Below are 19,212 nucleotides of genomic sequence, written 5' to 3' on the forward strand. Positions count from 1 at the left end.
AGGGCTCAGAGCCATCCCCCTTCCCCCTCTCCGGCTAAGGTCCGTCTCCGACAGCCGACCCTTCTCGGTTTGAACCTCTGTTAGTTAAAGGGATGTTCTAGGCCACCCCCTATTGCAGGTTACTTCGTGGTTTCGGTTTTCTGGTGACAGAGAAAGAACCTTTGAGCGATGGGTCTTCAGGCCAAGGAGTGGCCGTCTTTTACCCTGTAACGGCTCAGGTTGATCTGTCTCTGAGAACTTGAACCCCGGGGGTCCTGATCGGCCTCGACTAGGCATCTTTTTATCTAGCTGAGTTTCACCGACGGGAAGTGCTGCTCGGATTTGGATTTTTGCCCCGATAATCTTATTACGGTATGTCTCTTTCCCGACGATCTGCTGCTTCCTCTCGCAGTTCTTCTTCTTCTTCTTCTCCTTCTTCTTCCCGTTCTTCTTCCTTTTCTTCTATAGAATCTTTATATGAGTTTGATTATCTCCCCGATGATCAAATCATTCCTTCAACTCCTTCTCCTCTACTAAACCCATATACTGTCTTCCCTAAGAAGCCATCTTCTTCTGCTACCTGGAAAACCCTTCTAGCCCCTAGGAAGAAAACCCCTCCGGTAAAGGAACTTGTTCAGGCTTCTCGATGTGAATTACATCACATCCCTGCCACAACAAAGGAACAACTGTTCACCCTGGAGATTCCGACCTCTTTTATCCCTGATTGGCAAAACCAGGGTTATACCCATCTCCACTTTGGTGCAATCAAGTTTGCCCTTACTTTCCATGGCAGGAAAGGCCTTCCCGTGTTCTCTCGAATAGCTCTTCTCGACAGTCGCTTTCTCCGGTATGAACATGCCGTGGTTGCTACTGTTCAGACCACTCTGAACGCAGGAACAATTTTCCTTACCTTGTACCCTAACTTCAACATAGCTTTAGCTGATCCGCTTCTTCCTTCAGCCTTAAAGTTCCAGATTCAAATCTCTGGTTCTCCACTTGCCCCTACAGCCTTAGCAGGTACTATCCACTACCAATTGGCTTATCGGTTACAAAACCATGCCTTTGATCTTTCAAAAGGCCAATCTGAGGATGCTCTATTCCTCTCAGTGGATTCTGACCATGTTCCGAGCCTTACCTATGTACCCAGACAGATTCCTCGAGACGACCTTCTTCGTCTCTTACCTTCTTCTTGGGTTACGGCTTATGAACAGCAAATGGCTACCCAACAACCTGCTCCGGTAGAACCTCTTCAGTCTACAGACCCACAGTTCATCACTCACCCTTCTGGTGAGGTTGAAATCAGGTTTCCACCTCCACAACCATTACCGTCTCCTTTTCCTACCCAGTTTACTGGCATGATTCAGGAAAAGATTCCGGTCAAATCTTTTGATGCTCAAGGCAACCCTGTTTACTATTTCTCTGATCCGGTCACTGGTCATAAATATTTTGACCTCTGTGACTGTGATGATTGTGTCCAAGACTCTGATGATGATGATACCTATCGACCCAAAAGAAAGTCTTCCCAGACTATTCTAAGGGAACGATATGAGTCCGGAGATACCACAGTTGGACCCTTAAGCACAGTAGCCCGTTACCCCTTTATGGTTAAATATGGAAATCCACCTTCGGAACCACCTTATGTTCCACCTCCTACTCCGGTCTGTAAACCTTCTCCACCACCTAAGCCACTTTCTCCCATAGTTTCTCCTTGCTGCATGTATGCTCCAGGATCCTCTTCTTCCTCCCCAGTAAAGAATTTTCCTGGTCCTACAGATTATGGTCCTGATTCTCATGGTATACGTCATGTTTGGAAGGTTAAACCTCCTATCTTACCCTCTGGACAACCAAAGGAAATCTCTCCTGCTGAAGCAGCTCTCAATTGGCAAAATGAGAATGCCATCGTCCAAAACCAGTACCTTGAACGTATCCTTGCTTCCACACAGCACACTCATAGTACTGTTGGCCGGCATACTCAGCTTTTACAATCTCTTAAAGCTGAGATGGATCAAGTTCATACTGAACTCGCTGGTATTGCTTCCTCGACTGCTGACACAGCTCAAGTCTTTGCCCTTATTGGCCAAAAAGAGAAACATCTGAGGTTTCTTGAAGCCCAGCTGCATAGTTTACAACAAGCTCCACCTCAAGCAGCAACGTCCAGTCGACAGCAGCCTCTTCCATTGACAGTTCCCAGTCTGTCTCCTCAAGATCCATTTGCCATGTACACTATACCGGCTCCTCCGGTAGTTGCTTCTCAGAGATCCTTCCCCCTTGAAGAATTAAAGGCACTCCAGCGTCAGCAAAGAAATCTGAACCCCAGGCAACAGCAACAAAAACAAAAACATCCTATCCTCAACCCAACCTTGGATAAACCCTCTCCTCCACAGTTTCAACCATATCCGATGGCTGTTACTTATCCTGCACCCTCACCACCTATTCCTACCTATCCCTCACCTTCACCCTCACCTTCTCCTCCTCGAACCAAGCCTAAATACCCTCCTATAGGTGCCATAACTCCTTCTGGTGATGATGTCCTCACAGATCTTCTCACCACCTTAGCTCTCCATGACCCAACACCTGTCCCTTCTTTCATGAACACAGGCCAAGATCCCCCTGCTCCTTATCCTGTACCTCCTGAGGTTGAAGAGATGGATGGTGATCAGGATGACCCTATGGTCCATAACCCTGAACCTGCACCACAGCCCCCTCCAACATATGCTCCCTTTTCCAACCAAGATCCTAAACAGTTCTTTACCTTAGATGATGTCCCTGTCTCAAAGTGGGCATCCAAGTTTGCTGATTTCCATGCCTGGATTAATGCTAAACTCCTACAAGAAGGTGCTACATCAGTCAGTGTTCTGACTAAGTTTGTTGCACGACTTCAAGGAAAACTCAGGGAATGGTATTTAGCCCTTGGTGGATACCGGCAATTACAACTTGTTCAACTTCCTGAAGGCCAGTTCATTACAGTTCTATATCAAGAATTCCTTGGTCCTGTCTCGAATGATATTACAAAAGCTCGTGAAGAGTTTTTACAACTCAAGTGTTGTTCTCTAGCTCGTCCAGATCTCGACAAACACTACATTCGTATGACAGACAGATTCCATAAGATTGGTGGCCTTGATGATGAGAACCTCAAGCAGATCTTCCTGAACTCACTTCCAGATCCTCTTGGTGCTGATACTCTGCAGTTTCTCCGAAACCAGAACATTGCTCTAGCCTCTTGCAGCATCGGCTCCCTATACAGCTTTGCTCTCACAGCTCTTGACAAACTTTGCAACGTCAAGAAAATCTGGAAAGAATTACAATCAAAGTCTGATAAAGTGTCTTCTGCCTGTGACACTTCCTGGATGAAGATCAAGTGCAAAGGTTCTGATCACTCTTGTGATTGTCCAACAACGAAGCCTTTCCATCATAAGCAGTTCTTTCATTCCTCCAGAAAGCACAAAAAACGGTTTCCTTTTAAGCCTTCTCGGTTTAAACGGTTTAAACCTCAGTGGAAATTCCTTCGGAAAAAACAATTTCGTGGGAAATCCAAAAATACTTCTTGCTTCATCTGTGGAAAAGATGGACATTTTGCAAAGAATTGTCCTAACAGAAGTAAGAAAGACAAGGTGCTTCATATGCTTGCCTCTCTCCATCATGATGATCTACAAGATGCTGACCTAGAATCTCTGTATTCTTTGGATGCAGAACCTACTGACCTCTCCCTCTTTGCTATTGATTACCCAGATGAGGTTGATCCCCAACACCTCACAGACTCAGACCCAGAGTCTTCCTTCTCCGAGTCCGAGGAATCAGATCCCCTCTACCAGGTCATTCCTTTCCTTCCTCCTAGACAAGACCTAACACCTCTTCCCTGTCAATCTATTACCTTACCCCATGCCGCAGTAACCCTAATCCCTGAACCATATGCTAAACCAGTTCATCTGATAGCATTCCTTGATACAGGTGCTGCAACAACCATTTTGTCCCCTAAAGTCCTTCCCAACCATTTCTGGAAACCTCAAGTCCCTCCTTTACCATTTTTAGCAGCTAATGGTGAAACCTTCTATATCACCTTAGTTACTAGAAAACCCATTAAAATCCAACTTCTTCCAACCCTTTCCTTCACCCATGTTATGTTAGGATCCCAGTGTCCTGGTAAAGACCTTATTATAGGTTTTGACGTCCTGAGTCATCTTCCCCTTAAATGGACTCCCCAAGGTCTTGTATATAAACAACAACTTCTCCCCTGGTCCCCTTTTTCTAACATCTTTCTTGCAGGCACAGGTCCTACATTATTTGATGACTTTAAAGGCAAACTTTTGCAGACCTCTTGTGCAGACTCTCATACTGAGTTCCTGACAAAGTGCTCTCATCCTCTCTGGCAGAATTCTAAGTTCTTCATCTCCTTACCTTTTAAGAAGAATGAAGATGTCAATCCAACAAAAGCCAGTCATCCTGGAATGCCCCCTGAACATTTGACCCTCGCAGTCCAAGAACTTACTCAATTACAAGCTCAAGGATTACTTGAATCTACTGTGTCTCCCTGGGCATGTCAGGCGTTCTATGTAAACAAAAGAACAGAACAGATCCGTGGAAAAATGAGAATGGTGATTAATTATCGGCCTCTGAACTTTTTCCTGGCTGATGATAAATTCCCATTACCAACTCGTCCGGCTCTGTTACTTCAGTTATCTTCAGCAACTGTCTTCTCCAAGTTCGACCTCAAAGCAGGATTTTGGCAACTTGGTATCATTCCTGAAGATAGACCAAAGACAGCCTTCTGTGTCCCTGGTTATCATTTACAGTGGACAGTTATGCCATTTGGACTAAAGACGGCTCCATCAATATTTCAGCGTGCCATGATGCAGATCTTTGCTCCCATCCAAGAGCAGGCCCTGATTTATATTGATGACATTCTTCTGTTTTCATCTACACAGGATGAACATTTACGTCTCCTCCGACAATTCCATCAGATTGTTCAGGACTATGGAATCATGCTCTCCCCAAAGAAAATGCAGATTGGTGTTTCAACCATCGATTTTCTTGGTGTCACTATTACCAAAGGAACATATGAACTTCAACCGCATATTGCTACCTCTCTCCAGCAATTTCCTGATGGTCCTCTGACAAAACATCAGGTCCAGCAATTCCTTGGTATAGTCAATTACATGACTGAGTTTCTTCCTCAACAAATCAGACACACGTCTGTCCTTCATCAACTATTGAGAAAGAATGCTCCTCCCTGGTCATCTGATCATACTTCAACTATTCAAGCTTTGAAGCAGTTAACTACAAGACTTCCCTGTTTACAGATTCCTTCTGATGGACGTAGGATTCTCCAAACAGATGCTAGTGATACTCACTGGGGTGCAGTCCTTTTTTAAGAAAACCCTGATTCTACAAGAACAGTTTGTGGTTACAAGAGTGGCTCATTCAAAACCTCTGAAGCCCATTATCACTCCACGTTTAAGGAAATTCTTGCAGTCAGACGAGGCATTGAGAAGTTCCAGTTTCATCTCATTGGACACAGGTTCCTCATTGAACTGGACATGTCAAGTTTCCCTCGAATGCTTGAGTTCCGACAAAAACAGCTTCCAAATGATCAACTGCTCCGGTGGGCTCAATGGTTCTCAAAGTGGTCCTTTGATATCAAACATATTAAAGGAAAAGAAAATGTCTTGGCAGACTTCCTTTCCCGACCTACCTCTACCTTTTCGGTTATCCCACTCCTATACCCTTTAACCCCAGGAGCTTCATCTTCCTCCTCCTCCGCTTCACCACAACCTTTACCCAGCCATAACCTTTGCTGTGATATCCCTCCTCATCTTCCTCCTGAAATCCTTCAAACCTTAACCTATAAGGCCATCCTTACCTACAGTAAGCTTACAGCAATCCAGCTTCTCAGAATAGCCCTTCGACAAGAAGGTCTCTTTCTTGCTGGTTCTTCCTGCCACCCAGACTTCCCCTACCTCACAGTCTTCACCTTCAATTCCTCGTATGACCTACAGGAATTACCCCTTATATATAAATGCATTTTCTGGCATTTATGTACAGCCTACTCCATAGCCATCAGCTTTCCTCTTCAAGCTATCCAAATGATGTGCTTTCAATGGTGTAGCCCTATCCAACCCCATCGTCCTAACCGACCAATTTTCCAGTTTCTACAGCTCTTTGCTCCCATGGAAACTTAGCTGGATCTCTTCACCTCTCTTCTCCCACCAGATGATTCCCCTGATATACCTATGCACCATACCATTATCCTATTCCATAGACCTCCAGCGGTCCTCCAAATCACTGACCCTCCACATACCCTACACCCCTGCCATTTCATTAACTACACAACAGACTACCATGTGTATGGAACAAAGCCCTATACTCTCTTCATCAATCGACGACAGCATCGATTAGAATGGAGACAGTTTCTTCATACCATGTGCCAAGTAAATGATAGTCGGCCCCATCAGGTTCCAGCCCCTCTTCTCCAGACTGTTGATTCGGCTTGGGAACTCCATCAGAACGGTCGTCTTCCTTGTCCTCATCTCATACCCCTCATGGATGCCTATGACGATTGGCTCATCGATAAAGCTGCATTCTATCCGTACAGCAGTTCTTCGGATCCGGATACTGATTGAGTATAAGTGTATTGTGTATGTATTGGAGTAAGTGTGAGTATGAGTGAGTATGTATTGTGTATTAGTATGAGTAAGTGTATGTATTGCGTCTGTATGTATGCCGACACTCCCGACATACGGTCCCACAAGCATATGAAGTCCATGTGAAGGACACATGGCTTGGGTCCCACATGTCTCTCCTTATCCTTTGTAATCCCTCGGCTATTTAATTACCCTCAGAGTGGTGTAAGATCCAGAAATAAATAAATAAATAAATGATGTAGATTTTTTGATTATGGGAGCACATATCAACACCACACAAAGCTTCCTGTTGCTCATTTCCAAATTAAAAAATCTTGGTGAAATAAAAAGATATCAACTCCAGTGTACACATCATTCCTTCAGCCTTGACAACACTTTAGATACTTGCTTAATCTTCTCTTCTTCAAAAAATTGCTGAAAGAACCCTCACAATAACAGAACGCCTATGACCATCTTGTTTGCAAGCAAGATAACCAAGTTATTCCACCAAAAAAAAAAAAAGATAACCAAGTTATTAGAACCACGAAAAGGTGTACTGCTTGCCATAGAATCGATCTACATCACCATTGACCTGACATTTTTCCGTTCTATAGGAACAATAAAACGAAATAAAGCATTTGGTGTCAACTTGATTTTTTCGGCTTTTTTGGAAAAAAAAAAAAAACGATTGAAACGCAAAATGTTGGAACATGAAAACCATGTTCCAACATTATCATTTCGTTCCAAATACAAAAAAAGTGAACTAGGGTAATCATTCCCGATATTATCTGCCCTTTCCTCCTTCTCTTATCTTTGCGCACAGAGAGAAGCCAACACTATGAGAGGCGCCTTGGTTCCCTGTTCTGAACACAGGATATTATCTTCCTTTTCTTCTCTCTTTCTACTCCTCTTCTTCTACTACTCTCTTCCATTTTCTCATCATCGGTTCTTTATTTATTTATTTTTTTTTGGCAGCAAAACCCTGCTCTTCTCTCTTTCTGCTTCTCCACGAGCTCAACAGTTCGTAGATCCTTGAAGGTTCCCAATCAGCAGATCTGAGGCGATCCCCAATCCGATTCGTAGATTCTTGAAGGTTGAAAATCCTGGGCAGAGAATCAAGGAGAGGTAGTGTGGATAAGAAATCAGCATTTAAGCACAGGAGTGCATCTTAGGTTTATACATCCTCCTCACTCCTCACTCTTCACTCTTCACTCTCAATCGTCTCCAATTCTGTGTCCATCTGCTCAACGTTCGTCTTCTGCATCCGGTCGAGACTCCACCTTATAGTATCGCATTTCTCCCTCTCGGATTCAAGGTATTGCATATTCTATTAATATCGAATTTTCTGTTTCTCTCTTTTGCTCTGTTGGATTTCGATTTGAGTTCTATGGTGCTCTTTTGCTCGGTTTGGCCTATCGTGTTTTCAACTCTTGTTTTTCTGTACTTCACACCTCCCCTCTTCAATCTCCCTAAGCTAGGAATCTCTCCACTTAGGTACAATGTTGACTTGGTTCTTAATATTGGTTTCTTTCTGGGTTTGGTCTCTGCCTCGTTCTATATCGCTTTCAATAAGAATTTTTGGCTGCCCTTCTCTGCTTCTTCTGTTGGGTCTCCAGCAGTTATGTTGCAATAACACATTTCTGAGATTCAGTGTCATACAATGTATAACTATAGCTATTTAGTGCAATAACACTATCCTGAGATCCAGTTTGATAGAGAATGCATAACTGTAGCTCTTTAGTCCAATAACACTTGTCTGAGATTACACAAAATAGTTTCTAGTCCCTTGACCAACTTGTAAATATGATAAAGTAGTTGAAAAGTAAGCTGATAATAACTCCAATTAAGGGTGATGCAACATGTATATGAATTTAGGTGTGTTATAAATTTGTAATGCATATTAGTTAAAGCCAGATAAAGCCCAAACATATGCTTTAGGAAAAGAAAGGAAACATCCAACTAAGACCATGTTCAGCTAGTTTATGTTTGAGGAATGCAAAGAAGGCTCCAAACATTGGGAATTGCAGTGTTCACAATGCGTTAATGTGACTTGCGCAGATGGGGGAAAGTGTCCTACGAATCATAGCACTAGACCCTAGAGTTAGGTTCTATTAACCAAAGGACAACATTGTTTTCAACTAAAGCCCCATACAACACTTGTAAGCCATGGTTCTCACGGCAGCAAGGCAAGCCCGGCTGGCAGCTGGGCAACTTGGTGCCTTCATACCTCAGGCTGGCAAAGGCATGCCATAATTAAGGGATGAATAGATACAACATTAAGCTTCCACTGCCATATATAACAAAACATAGTGACCACATGCCTTTTTCTTTCCTTCTTGGGGTGGTGGAGGGTAGGGGTGGCTCTTGGATAGAAGCGACCTCATGGCCATAGCTGGAATGGTTAGTTCATGCTGGACTTGGATAGAAAGTAAAATCAAATGCATTGAAAATTTTTCTTAGCTGTATGGAAAACAATTCATATCTGGAAGGGGCAATTAAAGGGTAAGAGGATCAAACAACTATTTTGAAAGACGTCCTCAGTGCATTCAACTCTTTAGACTTGAACAAAACTAAAGAATGACTATGTACTTAACTTAAACAAAGCATAGCTATTTCTGAACCTTTTTTATATTTTGAACTCAGTTTCTTTATTTGGTATCTACTACTTTAATAGTGTCCAAAAAGATTATCAATTTATGATAGTATTTTAATTAGTGTCATTTATGTAATTATTGATTTTCATCAAAAAAACTTGTTTCAGAAACAAATTTACCAAATGCCACAACTGTTGTTTTTTCTGAAACCGTTTTTGAAACAGATTCACCAAACACCATTTTTTTGTTTTAAAACCGAATTTTGACACCGAAATTGAAAATTCTGTTTTTGACACGAAACGTTGTTTCTGGAACTGAATGACTACCAAACGCAGCCATAGTATTCAGCAGCTGGTATAAATGATAGGAAGAAAAGAAGAACCTGCTTTTGGGGGGTTGGACCTGGTTCGACTCTGTTCATGAGGTTCAGTTCCGGTTCACCCATGAAACCAGAAATTGTGGGATGTCTTTTAGAAGTCTTTATGTCCCTTATTTTATTATCATAATGTTGCTTTAGTTGGACTGGATTAGGTTACTATAAATCCAGCCTATCTCAGTTAAGACCACCTCCAAAGCAAGCTATTGGATGGAGGAGTGTTAAGCTTCGTTTGAGTCTGTTTTTGAAATTTTATTTAAATACTAGGGATATGCCCTACGCACCAATTTGAATATTAAATAAGGAAGTTTTTTCTCTGCTAGTCAGTCTGTGGAGTCAAGCTTACATCTGTGGGATTTACGGGTGTTATTTATGTGTGTTCAGAAGTAACTGTGGGGTTCAGTAACTGAAATCCTGGTGGATTCCAGGTATAGATTCAGATGGATTCCAGGAATGAACCATCTATCTTGTCTTGTCTTTATCATTTACAATCGCATACCAGGTGAGCGCTTCTAATCTTAAACCCCAGGATTCTAGTTTTCTTAATTTCTTGAATTCTATTTTGTTTTACTAAACATCATTTTGCTGGATAAAATAATGCTTAGTTCTACTTCAGTTTCTGTTTTGAATTCCTAATACTATCTACAGTTTCAGCTATATTTAACCCTGAATATTCAATTCGATTTCAAGAGTATTTCAAGTCAACTTTTAAAATTCTAGGTTTCTGGCCTTGAATTTTAAAACCTGATTTCGGCTACTGTTTATGATCTAATATTAATTCAGTCATTAAACAAGACCTCTGGTTGTTACTGTTCTGATCTCTCTATACCCTGCCCATCGATTATGCTATTTTCTGGGTTTTCAAGTTTCCTTTCTACAGTGGAAATTTTTCAAATCTCATAATCTGACCATCAGTTCAGGATAAACTTTTACAGTCCTGTTCACCCTGTTAAACTAGACAATCAACCAGAGTTTCTGCATGATCAGACCTGTGTTGACTGCACTATTAATGTTTCTATTAATCTGGCCTGGTTCCTAATTTCCAGTGGCTCTGGTTAAACTTGAAGTTTCTTAATCCGAAAACCTTAGGTGACTAGGCAACTTCTCAGCGCTGACAATCTCAGTCTTCCATAAGTTAATCTTCAATTTTGACGCAACCCTAAGGACTCCAAGATACATGCAAGTGTGCATCAATAAATTCCGGAAGTTTTCAAGAAATTGATCACATCATCTTCAATTTGTAAAAGTGAAAAAAAGAGGCCATAGGGATTCAGCACACTACCTTGAAAAAGAATTTTAAATTATGCAATTAACTGGTGGATAGCCGGGTAAGAAGATTTCACTAGTCTTTCAGCCACAGGCCCAAAGCAAAGCAAAGCAAAGGATATTACTCCCACGAGAATAAATTCTGAATAACCTCTCACTTCTTCACAGGCCAACTAAAAGATGAAAAAACACCCATTTAAGTCGCTACATAATTTAGCACACACAACTGTGATACATCAGTTCATGGTAATGCCAAGATAGTAAGGGAAAATTTAAATGATCTTGCTGTCTTCAACAGTTCACTGGAAGCAAATCCTTAGGAGTCCCTCATTTTAATTGGTTCACTCGTCACTAATAGTTAGTGCAAATATGCAGAAACTAGCAATCATATGAGTATTCAAGAGGCCATATTGAGCCAAATGCTTGTTTAACACTCCAAGGATGAGATATCCCAATGGAATAACAAAACGAATACCAAAGGCGCCATTAAAAAAAAAAAAAAATGAACAAATAAAAACCAGAAGAAAAATTACAAACAGCATTTATCAGTTTGTGAATTGAAAATCTACTTACTTGCATGATGTCGTCAAGGTACAAGACATGTGTGTAAGGGTCCCGTTTCTTCGACATAACCCTCTGCAAATTCCAAACAGCAACCACAATCGAGCGAATCTGATCCATACAGTTATTCATCCTCTGCCAAAGCGCATCCTTTGCCTTCGCCCCTCCACCAATCTGAGGAGTCCCACTCCTCTGTATCCCTCCAGGTCCAAACCCAACACCAGAAGAAGCCGAAATTGCCTTCATGTCCAGAGCAGCAGCCACACATTTCACACCTTGACTTTTATACTTATTAATCAACGCATCCACAGTCGACCTCAATTCCCCAAGATGATAAAAAACCTGCAAACCACTACCCACATCAGACTGATTCTGCCCTTCCAAACCTTTTTCCAATAACTTCATCGCCTCGGATCTCAACCGGTTCCCAGTCTCCGAAAGCCAACTCATTTCATCATCAAGAACCGCAATCCCCTGCAGCGAGTTCTCCTCGTAAAGCGTCTGAATCTCACGATGAAACTGAGCAGCCTTAGAGAGATCCAATTTCTCAGGTTCAGATGCAGCCGCGGCCATTAGTTCTCGCAATTTCTTAGATAATCGCAAAACCCTTACGGTGAATTGCAGTAGTTCGGCTGTGTTGTGAATGTTAGAGAGTTGGACGGTCTTGAGCCGGATCTGGCGGTGTGGATCGGCGATCTCCTGTCGGACCCGGCGGACAGAAGACTGGAGAGTGGAGATGCCAGATCGAACGACGGAGAGAGAGGATTCAGCGTCTTTGAGTGAAGAAAGCTGACCAAGAAGATCGTCATGGCGAGAGAGGACTTCGGATCGGAGCTGCTTCTCGAGGAGGCGGATCCCTTCTTCGAGCTTTTCGGCACGTGCGGCAGCGGACCCGGAACTTAGGGCTTGGGAGGAGAAATGAGCAGAGTCGAAGTCAGAGGAGAGAAAAGCGGAGAAGATGGGATCGGAGGCGAAGGAGTCGAGGGGAGAAACGGTGATGGTGGCGGAAGAAGGGAGGGGAGTGGCAGTGGGAGTTCCGGCGGTGGGATTTGCGGAGGAAGTGGCGATGGGTGGGAGATTGGAGGTTCTTTCTTTGAAGGTTGAGAGGCGCTGCATGGGAGAAGCTGGGATTGATGATCTCTGCATTGCTGGGGACGCCATTTTTGCCGGGATTTAATTTTTGGAGCTCTGCTTTGTATTTCTACGAACTTTGCTTCTTTCGCGCTTGGTAAGGATAGCGTGTGTATGTGAATTGTGATTGGATCGGGTCGGATCTTCCCCATGGTTTAAAATAAAAAATTCTTTACAAAAAACCAAGAATTCGCAGATCCCTCGTCAGATTAGGATTGGTCGAAAACGATCCCAAAAACATTAGAATTAGTCATTTGATTCAAAAATTCAAGATTATGGTTAGTATCAAACCCGTCTTAGAGAACCGTGAAATGTTCCTACTGAATGATATAATACGATAACTATTAGACCTGCTTGGAAGAATAGATTTTCATATAGTATTTTTTTATTATTTTATTTTTGGTAGAAGATTTTCATATAATCTCATTCATATGAAAAAATTACATTTTGAGGCATAATTTTATTAAAATGATAGAGGATGTCAATTAAGTACATTTTTTATGGTTCTTCTTTATGTATGCACATAATGATATTTGTCTAAAAATGATGATGATTCGGTTAAAAATAAAAAAGTTCTCTAGTCCCTTGTTGCAATAGCAAAATATAGGGTACATTTGTATTTTTATACAATGTTGCATCTAGTATGAAAATATATTAAATGGCATTCCAATCCCTATCCTTGTCAATGGTGGTGAAGTGTTAAAGAGTGGTTAACTTCACTACAAAGTAAAGAAAAAATTTGTGCAAACAGATATATCATGTATTGGTTATGAGGTGATGCACCTTCTTTTCATGTAGTCCCTCATGCATTTTATATGCAAAGAGAGAGAAAGCTCACCCTTTAAAATTAAAAGAGGGAGGAGCCATTAAGCTCATTACTAATGCTTAAAGCTTTTACTTGGTCATAGAACTTTAGTTGAAGAAAAAAAAAATTAGTTCAAAAGGGGAGCAAAGAATAGAAAAAAAAGTAAAGATATATTTGAATTATTTTATTTTTTATTTCTTTAAAGAAAAAAGTGTGTTCGGCCAAAGTAAGAATGGCTCCATGTATGGCTCTTCTCATTATAGCACATGGATAGATAATGTGGCAATTCCGACCATCAAATAGTGGACATTACTTAGATTAGTCACAAGTCAACTTTTGAAGACTAATTCAATCAAATACTCTAATTGTATTATCATTCTAGTACTCTTGCCATTACTTGTGTGCTCCCAATTCTTAAATTTTATGGATTTTATTTTTGGAAAATTCCATGAAACTAAAATTTAATATATGAATAGGGTATCTAGGGCATGTGATAAATTTTTGGCATGCACAAGTAACCCTTCCTAGGAATGGGCCGTGCATGAACCAAATTTATTTTAATTAATATAAATTTAATTTGTAAATATTTTTATTCCATTTCTTACTATTATTACACATTATTTTTTCTTTAACTCTTCATCGTAAATATATATATATATATATATATATATCAATTTATCCCCTACTAAAATGTAATTTCAGGTGTATCATGGGATATTGGAAGATAGCAAATGAATGAAAATTCACGAAGCAGTGAGGATTATCGTTGTCTCCGGGAATAAGAGGCCAAAGAGTGAGGAAGACACTTGCGGTTCTGCAATATCAAGAATAGAGCCCATCATATTCTGGGAGATGGGGATCCACGATTCTGAGGCGTGACCCATCAAGCACTAAAGAATTCAAAGCGAGAAAAGCAACAACTTACTTTGTTTGTAGAAATGAAAGGAGGGGAGGATGATTCAAGAAATACAAACTCTGAGAAGCTGAATCGAGTTTTCCAATAGCTTTGCTTTTGATGAATCAAAGAAAGCAACCAGGGTGGTTAGTTCTTTCTAGTGTCTCCATTGTCTGCAAGGTTCTCCATCTTAACTTCTACTGTTCTCGTTTTCTCCAGCACTGAGCACCTGTAATGGAAAAAGATTGAGATTGAAGAAATGCAAAAGGAATATAATCCTAGATTTTCAGATTTCATGGGGTGGATTTTCCAAATGCAAGGCTTCTCAGCGGTGAGATCACTTTCATGCACGTGTCAAAAGGAGTTGCTTCATTGCACCTCACCGCGGATCAGCCGTAAGATCATTTTTGAACACGTCGGAGGTGCAGTGAAGCACCTCACAGTGGATCAACTGTAATATCTGAACACATGTCACAAGATTCACCTCATGACCACCGATCAGCTTCACTCCAGAGAATGTTTTTCCCTCTCAGATGGTGGGTGAAGTTTAGGATATTGAAATCCACACATTGCTTATGGAATTGGGCTCAATGTAGGCCCATTTTTGGTAACCCTAAGCCCATAGATGGAGCCTAGTCAAAATCTAAAGTGTCAAACCAGTGGAGAGATCATCCGAATCGACATTGCCGCTCTTCTTTGTAGCAGAAGACATAACAATAAGAAGAAGAGGAGAAATTCTATCACATCCTCCACTGGCCTTAGCTCCTCTACGTCACGGAAGACTATGGCTATACCATTGGCTAGGGGTGTCAAGTGGTTAGGTTAGGCCGGTCTCAATCGGGTTTAGTCAGGCTCAACCAATTTCTAGGGTTGCACGGTGAACGCTCGTTTAGCTAAACGGGCTTAGCTAAGGCGGCATGATATGGTTGATAATCGGGCCGATCGGTCTCGAACTCTAATCTGGCCTTAACCGGATCATAGACCTATTTACCTTTAAACGAGATTTAAACATGTCCTCTTTAAAATTTGTCTCTTAAGTGTGCTTGAAGAGGAATATCAACAAAATGAGGCAAAAATGGGCATAGCAAATAAAAAACTATTGATTAAGTCAAAGGTCATGGGCAAATCAGCAAAATTACTAAAATACTCGGTCTTTAACCTACGGAACTCAAATCAATTATATTATGTCTATACAACTCAAGTTTAGCAAGTTCAAATCAATTAAACTATGCCTTAAAAAGACGAATGTTCAGATAACAGTCACCACCATCTCAACTGTATATATCACATAGCCTTAGCACTAAAAAAAAATAGTATATATATATATAATAGTATTAAAGGGATCAAGCTAAGTTGGACTTATAGGAGTCGGTTCAAGTCAAGCTTGTAAATGTGTCGAACTTGGTCGAGTATATTGGTGCAGGCCTAGAATTGACACTCCTATCGTTGGCTATGTAGTAGCCAAGATGGAAGAAGAGATTGACCTTCGAGTGCCACAGCCACATCACCTCCCTCATCATTCTCTGCACTCTTCGCAAGCTTGGCCTCGTGACTAAGCTCATATCGGCTGCTCAGAAAGCCATGGAACAGGTCTTCGTTGCTGAATACGTCTCTCTCCATGGAATCGTTGTGTTGAGCGTGGTTTGAAGTAACATATCTCACAATTTTTCTCTGAATTCTTCACAAGAGTTGTTATTTTTAAGGTTCTTCCACCACTTTCGAGTGAGGTTCACATTGGCGAAAGAATCAGGTAGATCAAAGTTTGGGAGTGTGATATATTCTCACTCAAACCATTGTTTCTAACAAGTTTAAAGTCTTAAAAAAGAAGAAGAAGAAGAAGAAGAAGAAGAAGAAGAAGAAGAAAGAAAGGAAAAGAGAAAAAAAAGGAAATAGTTAAACATAGAAATGTTGGTTGTTTGCTGTTTTTCCCATATATTTGGGAAATAAATGAAAAATGCGTTTAAAACCGTGTTTATAAATGTATTTTTCTAACTAGGCCTTAACTAGCATTCTCCCCCTCTCTACCATCACTAGGCACCTATAACACAAGAAGAGGGAAAAAATTTGGCTGCAACCTAGCTGCAACTCCTGCTGATAGCCAAAAAAATTGAATAATTCACTTCCCCCTAGGGTTCACAAATATCCTCTTAGGTTATAGTATTTTCCAAAATACCCTTTTAGGTTCAATTTCTTTGGCTACCACAGGGGTTGCAGCTATTAACTAAATTTCATCCCAAAAATAGTAGTTTACAAATAAGCATCTTGTGATTATGTTTGAGGTTGGAGTTGAGTCAACTTAGGGGTGTCAAATGGTTGGTTCGGTCTAGATTCGATTAGACTGAACAAGCTTTGTGCAGATAATGGACAAAATTGAACCCTGCCGAAAAAGGGAAGCTTTGGTTTTAGTTCAGTTGGGTTCCAGTTTATTTTAGTTTCCTCCTATTGGTTTGATATCAAGTTTGGACTGGTTTGATTTACATTTAGATGGTTGGAAAACTAGGTTCTGACTAGGGTGAGTTACCCGAGTTGATTCAATTTTTTGGAAAACCTGATCAAGATTCATGTAGATTTGGTAATCGCCAAAGTTAAATAAGACTAGGTCTTTTTATCCTAGTCATTATAAACTCGGTGAGTCTTGTCGTTTTTTAAAAATACCATCAAACTAGTTCACTACTTTAATAGTTCTTATAATATTGAACACTGTTTGCAATTGTAAAAGCCCAAAATTCAATTATATTGTCTCTCATTTTTTTTTTCTTTTATTAATTTATACATATTTATTGTATTTAAAAAATAAAAAATATGATTCGCTCTGACTCGGTTTGTCCAGGCTGAACCACCGGTTTGATGAATCGAGGTAGAAAATCCCTGGTTTTCTATCTAAGGATTTACCATGTATATTTTTTCTGGTTTAGGTCAGGTTTTATTGTGATGATACCCAAAAACTGAAATCGCCCTGATAGGGACGCGGTTCAATCCGGTTTGCCCAAAAAGTTACGGCTCCCCATTTGTAGTTTCCATGCAATGTTGAATTGATTGGACCAGTGAAATGAAAAGTGTGTGGGATCCTCTATTTTGTTGGGTACTTAGTAATGGCTAAATTGCACCAGGTGTGGCCATGACTAAGGAAACCTCTTCTATGTTTTAGAGGGAAAGCTTTCCTCTACCAGTGAAGAAAGGTTCATCGTCTATTTAGGGTCATAATTACTCCATCTTCTAACAGAAGAGGTCAAAACTATCCTCCACATTGCCTATCCCACTACCATAGTCACACATGGTGTACGTGTGTGTATAAAGAGAAACTCAGTCCTATGTTTTATGTATTTATGTGGATCACACATTTGACGTCGAAAGCTTTTGAGAAGCATTTTCCTTACCTTACCTGGTGATTGAGATGGGAGGAATTAAGCCTCTCATGGCACTTCTAGGGCAGGACCTACAAGGTCTAATTCGGTTCTAGGTCGGGTTCGATCAGATTCCATTCGATAAGCAGGTCCAGGTTCAGGTCTACAACACTATTCTAGAACATAAATATCTTCGGTGTTCTCATTTATTTGTATCCACATTTGGGAGTCAAGTCTTGGTAAGATCTAATCAGTTTGGCTTGGTTAGAGTCCACACGGCCCGATTCAGTCAGGCTTGGGTCATCAAGGTTTAAAAACTCAATTTCTGGCCGGTTCTGATATGAAATGGAACCAATATAGGCCGGTCCTAACTCCTCCCTGCCGATCCGATCGAGTTCAAAGCTTCGAATGTAACAGTAGGATAGGATGCCACCACGAGGGAATATATAGTAAAATGAAGGGTACATTTGTCTTTTCAAACAATTTTGCATCTATTTATCAAAACAACAATTGTCATTCCCAATCTCTGTCTTTGTTAAAATAGATATATCATGTTTTGGTTATGAGGTCTTGCACCTTCTTTTCGTGTAGTCTCTCATGCATTTTATATGAAGAGTAGGAGAAGTCTCATGTTCTAAAATGAATAGAGAGAGGAGCCATTAGTAATGTTCAAAACTTTTTCTTGATTATGGAATTTCAGTCGGAGAAAGAAAATAAGTTCAAAGTGAAGCTTAATTGAAAAAAAAAAAAAAAAAAAAAAAAAAAGTGGAGGTAATTATTGTTCATTTTATTTATTTATTTATTATCTACGAGAGAAATTTGTGCAGTCTCAAGTAAGAATGACTCCATGTGTGGCCTTGCTCATTATGTTAAGTGGGCAAAAGATGTGACAATTTTGATTTTCAACAATCAAATAGAGTGGACATGGTCTAGAAGCCATGTGTTACATTTCAAAGTCAAATTCAACCAAATACACTGTGTTAGCATCTCTAGTGGCATGCTCTAGCTATTCAAAAATTCTGTATTTTCAACTTTTGAATTTTTCAAAATTCTACATTTTCATTATGAGTATGAGACCTTGGGGTATACCTATCCACTTAAGTTGGGCCCTACGACACAGTGATGTGAAAAAATTTTGGCATGCACATATAACCATTCCTAGGTATGGGTTGTGCATGAACCAAGACCTCTTTAAAAAAATATCTTTTTAAGTATTTTTATTCCACTTTGTAACATAACTATAGATATATATATATATATATATATGAATTTTTGTATCTCTGCTTAAATGTCTTTTCAGGTACATCATAGTTTCAATGAAAATGAATGAGATATTGGAGGAAATTAAATATACAATTGATAAAGAAATGGTGTAGTAAGTATCCTTCATTTTTTTAAATCTCACCCTCCCCCATTTTATTTATGAACTCGATCGTAATTATGATGTCTATAACAGAACTTAATAGGGCTTTGCAAGCTTAATTTTTTACTCTCAAATTGACATCAAAATTGATAAACAAGAACTTTAGAATATTTATAGTTTATAAAATCTTAATTTATTTAGGTTTGTAATATCAAAATTACTTAGTCGAATTTTATTTATTTATTTTTTTAGAAAAATTGATAAGACAGAGAGAGAATCAA

At 40.2% G+C, this 19,212-nt stretch overlaps 1 protein-coding gene across 1 annotated transcript in view; it reads right to left on the minus strand.

The window, feature by feature from the left end:
* LOC122059648 (conserved oligomeric Golgi complex subunit 5) overlaps window positions 1–12,632 on the minus strand; it is an 18,414-nt gene extending 5,782 nt beyond the window's left edge. The window contains exon 1 of the mRNA XM_042622570.1: window positions 11,406–12,632. Within this exon, the coding sequence (XP_042478504.1) occupies window positions 11,406–12,554 (1,149 nt within the window). The 5' untranslated portion in view covers window positions 12,555–12,632. The remainder of the gene's footprint in view (window positions 1–11,405) is intronic.
* Between the last annotated feature and the right edge of the window lie 6,580 nt (window positions 12,633–19,212).

This window comes from Macadamia integrifolia, chromosome 13 (assembly GCF_013358625.1).
Source record: "Macadamia integrifolia cultivar HAES 741 chromosome 13, SCU_Mint_v3, whole genome shotgun sequence".
Lineage (NCBI taxonomy): Eukaryota > Viridiplantae > Streptophyta > Magnoliopsida > Proteales > Proteaceae > Macadamia > Macadamia integrifolia.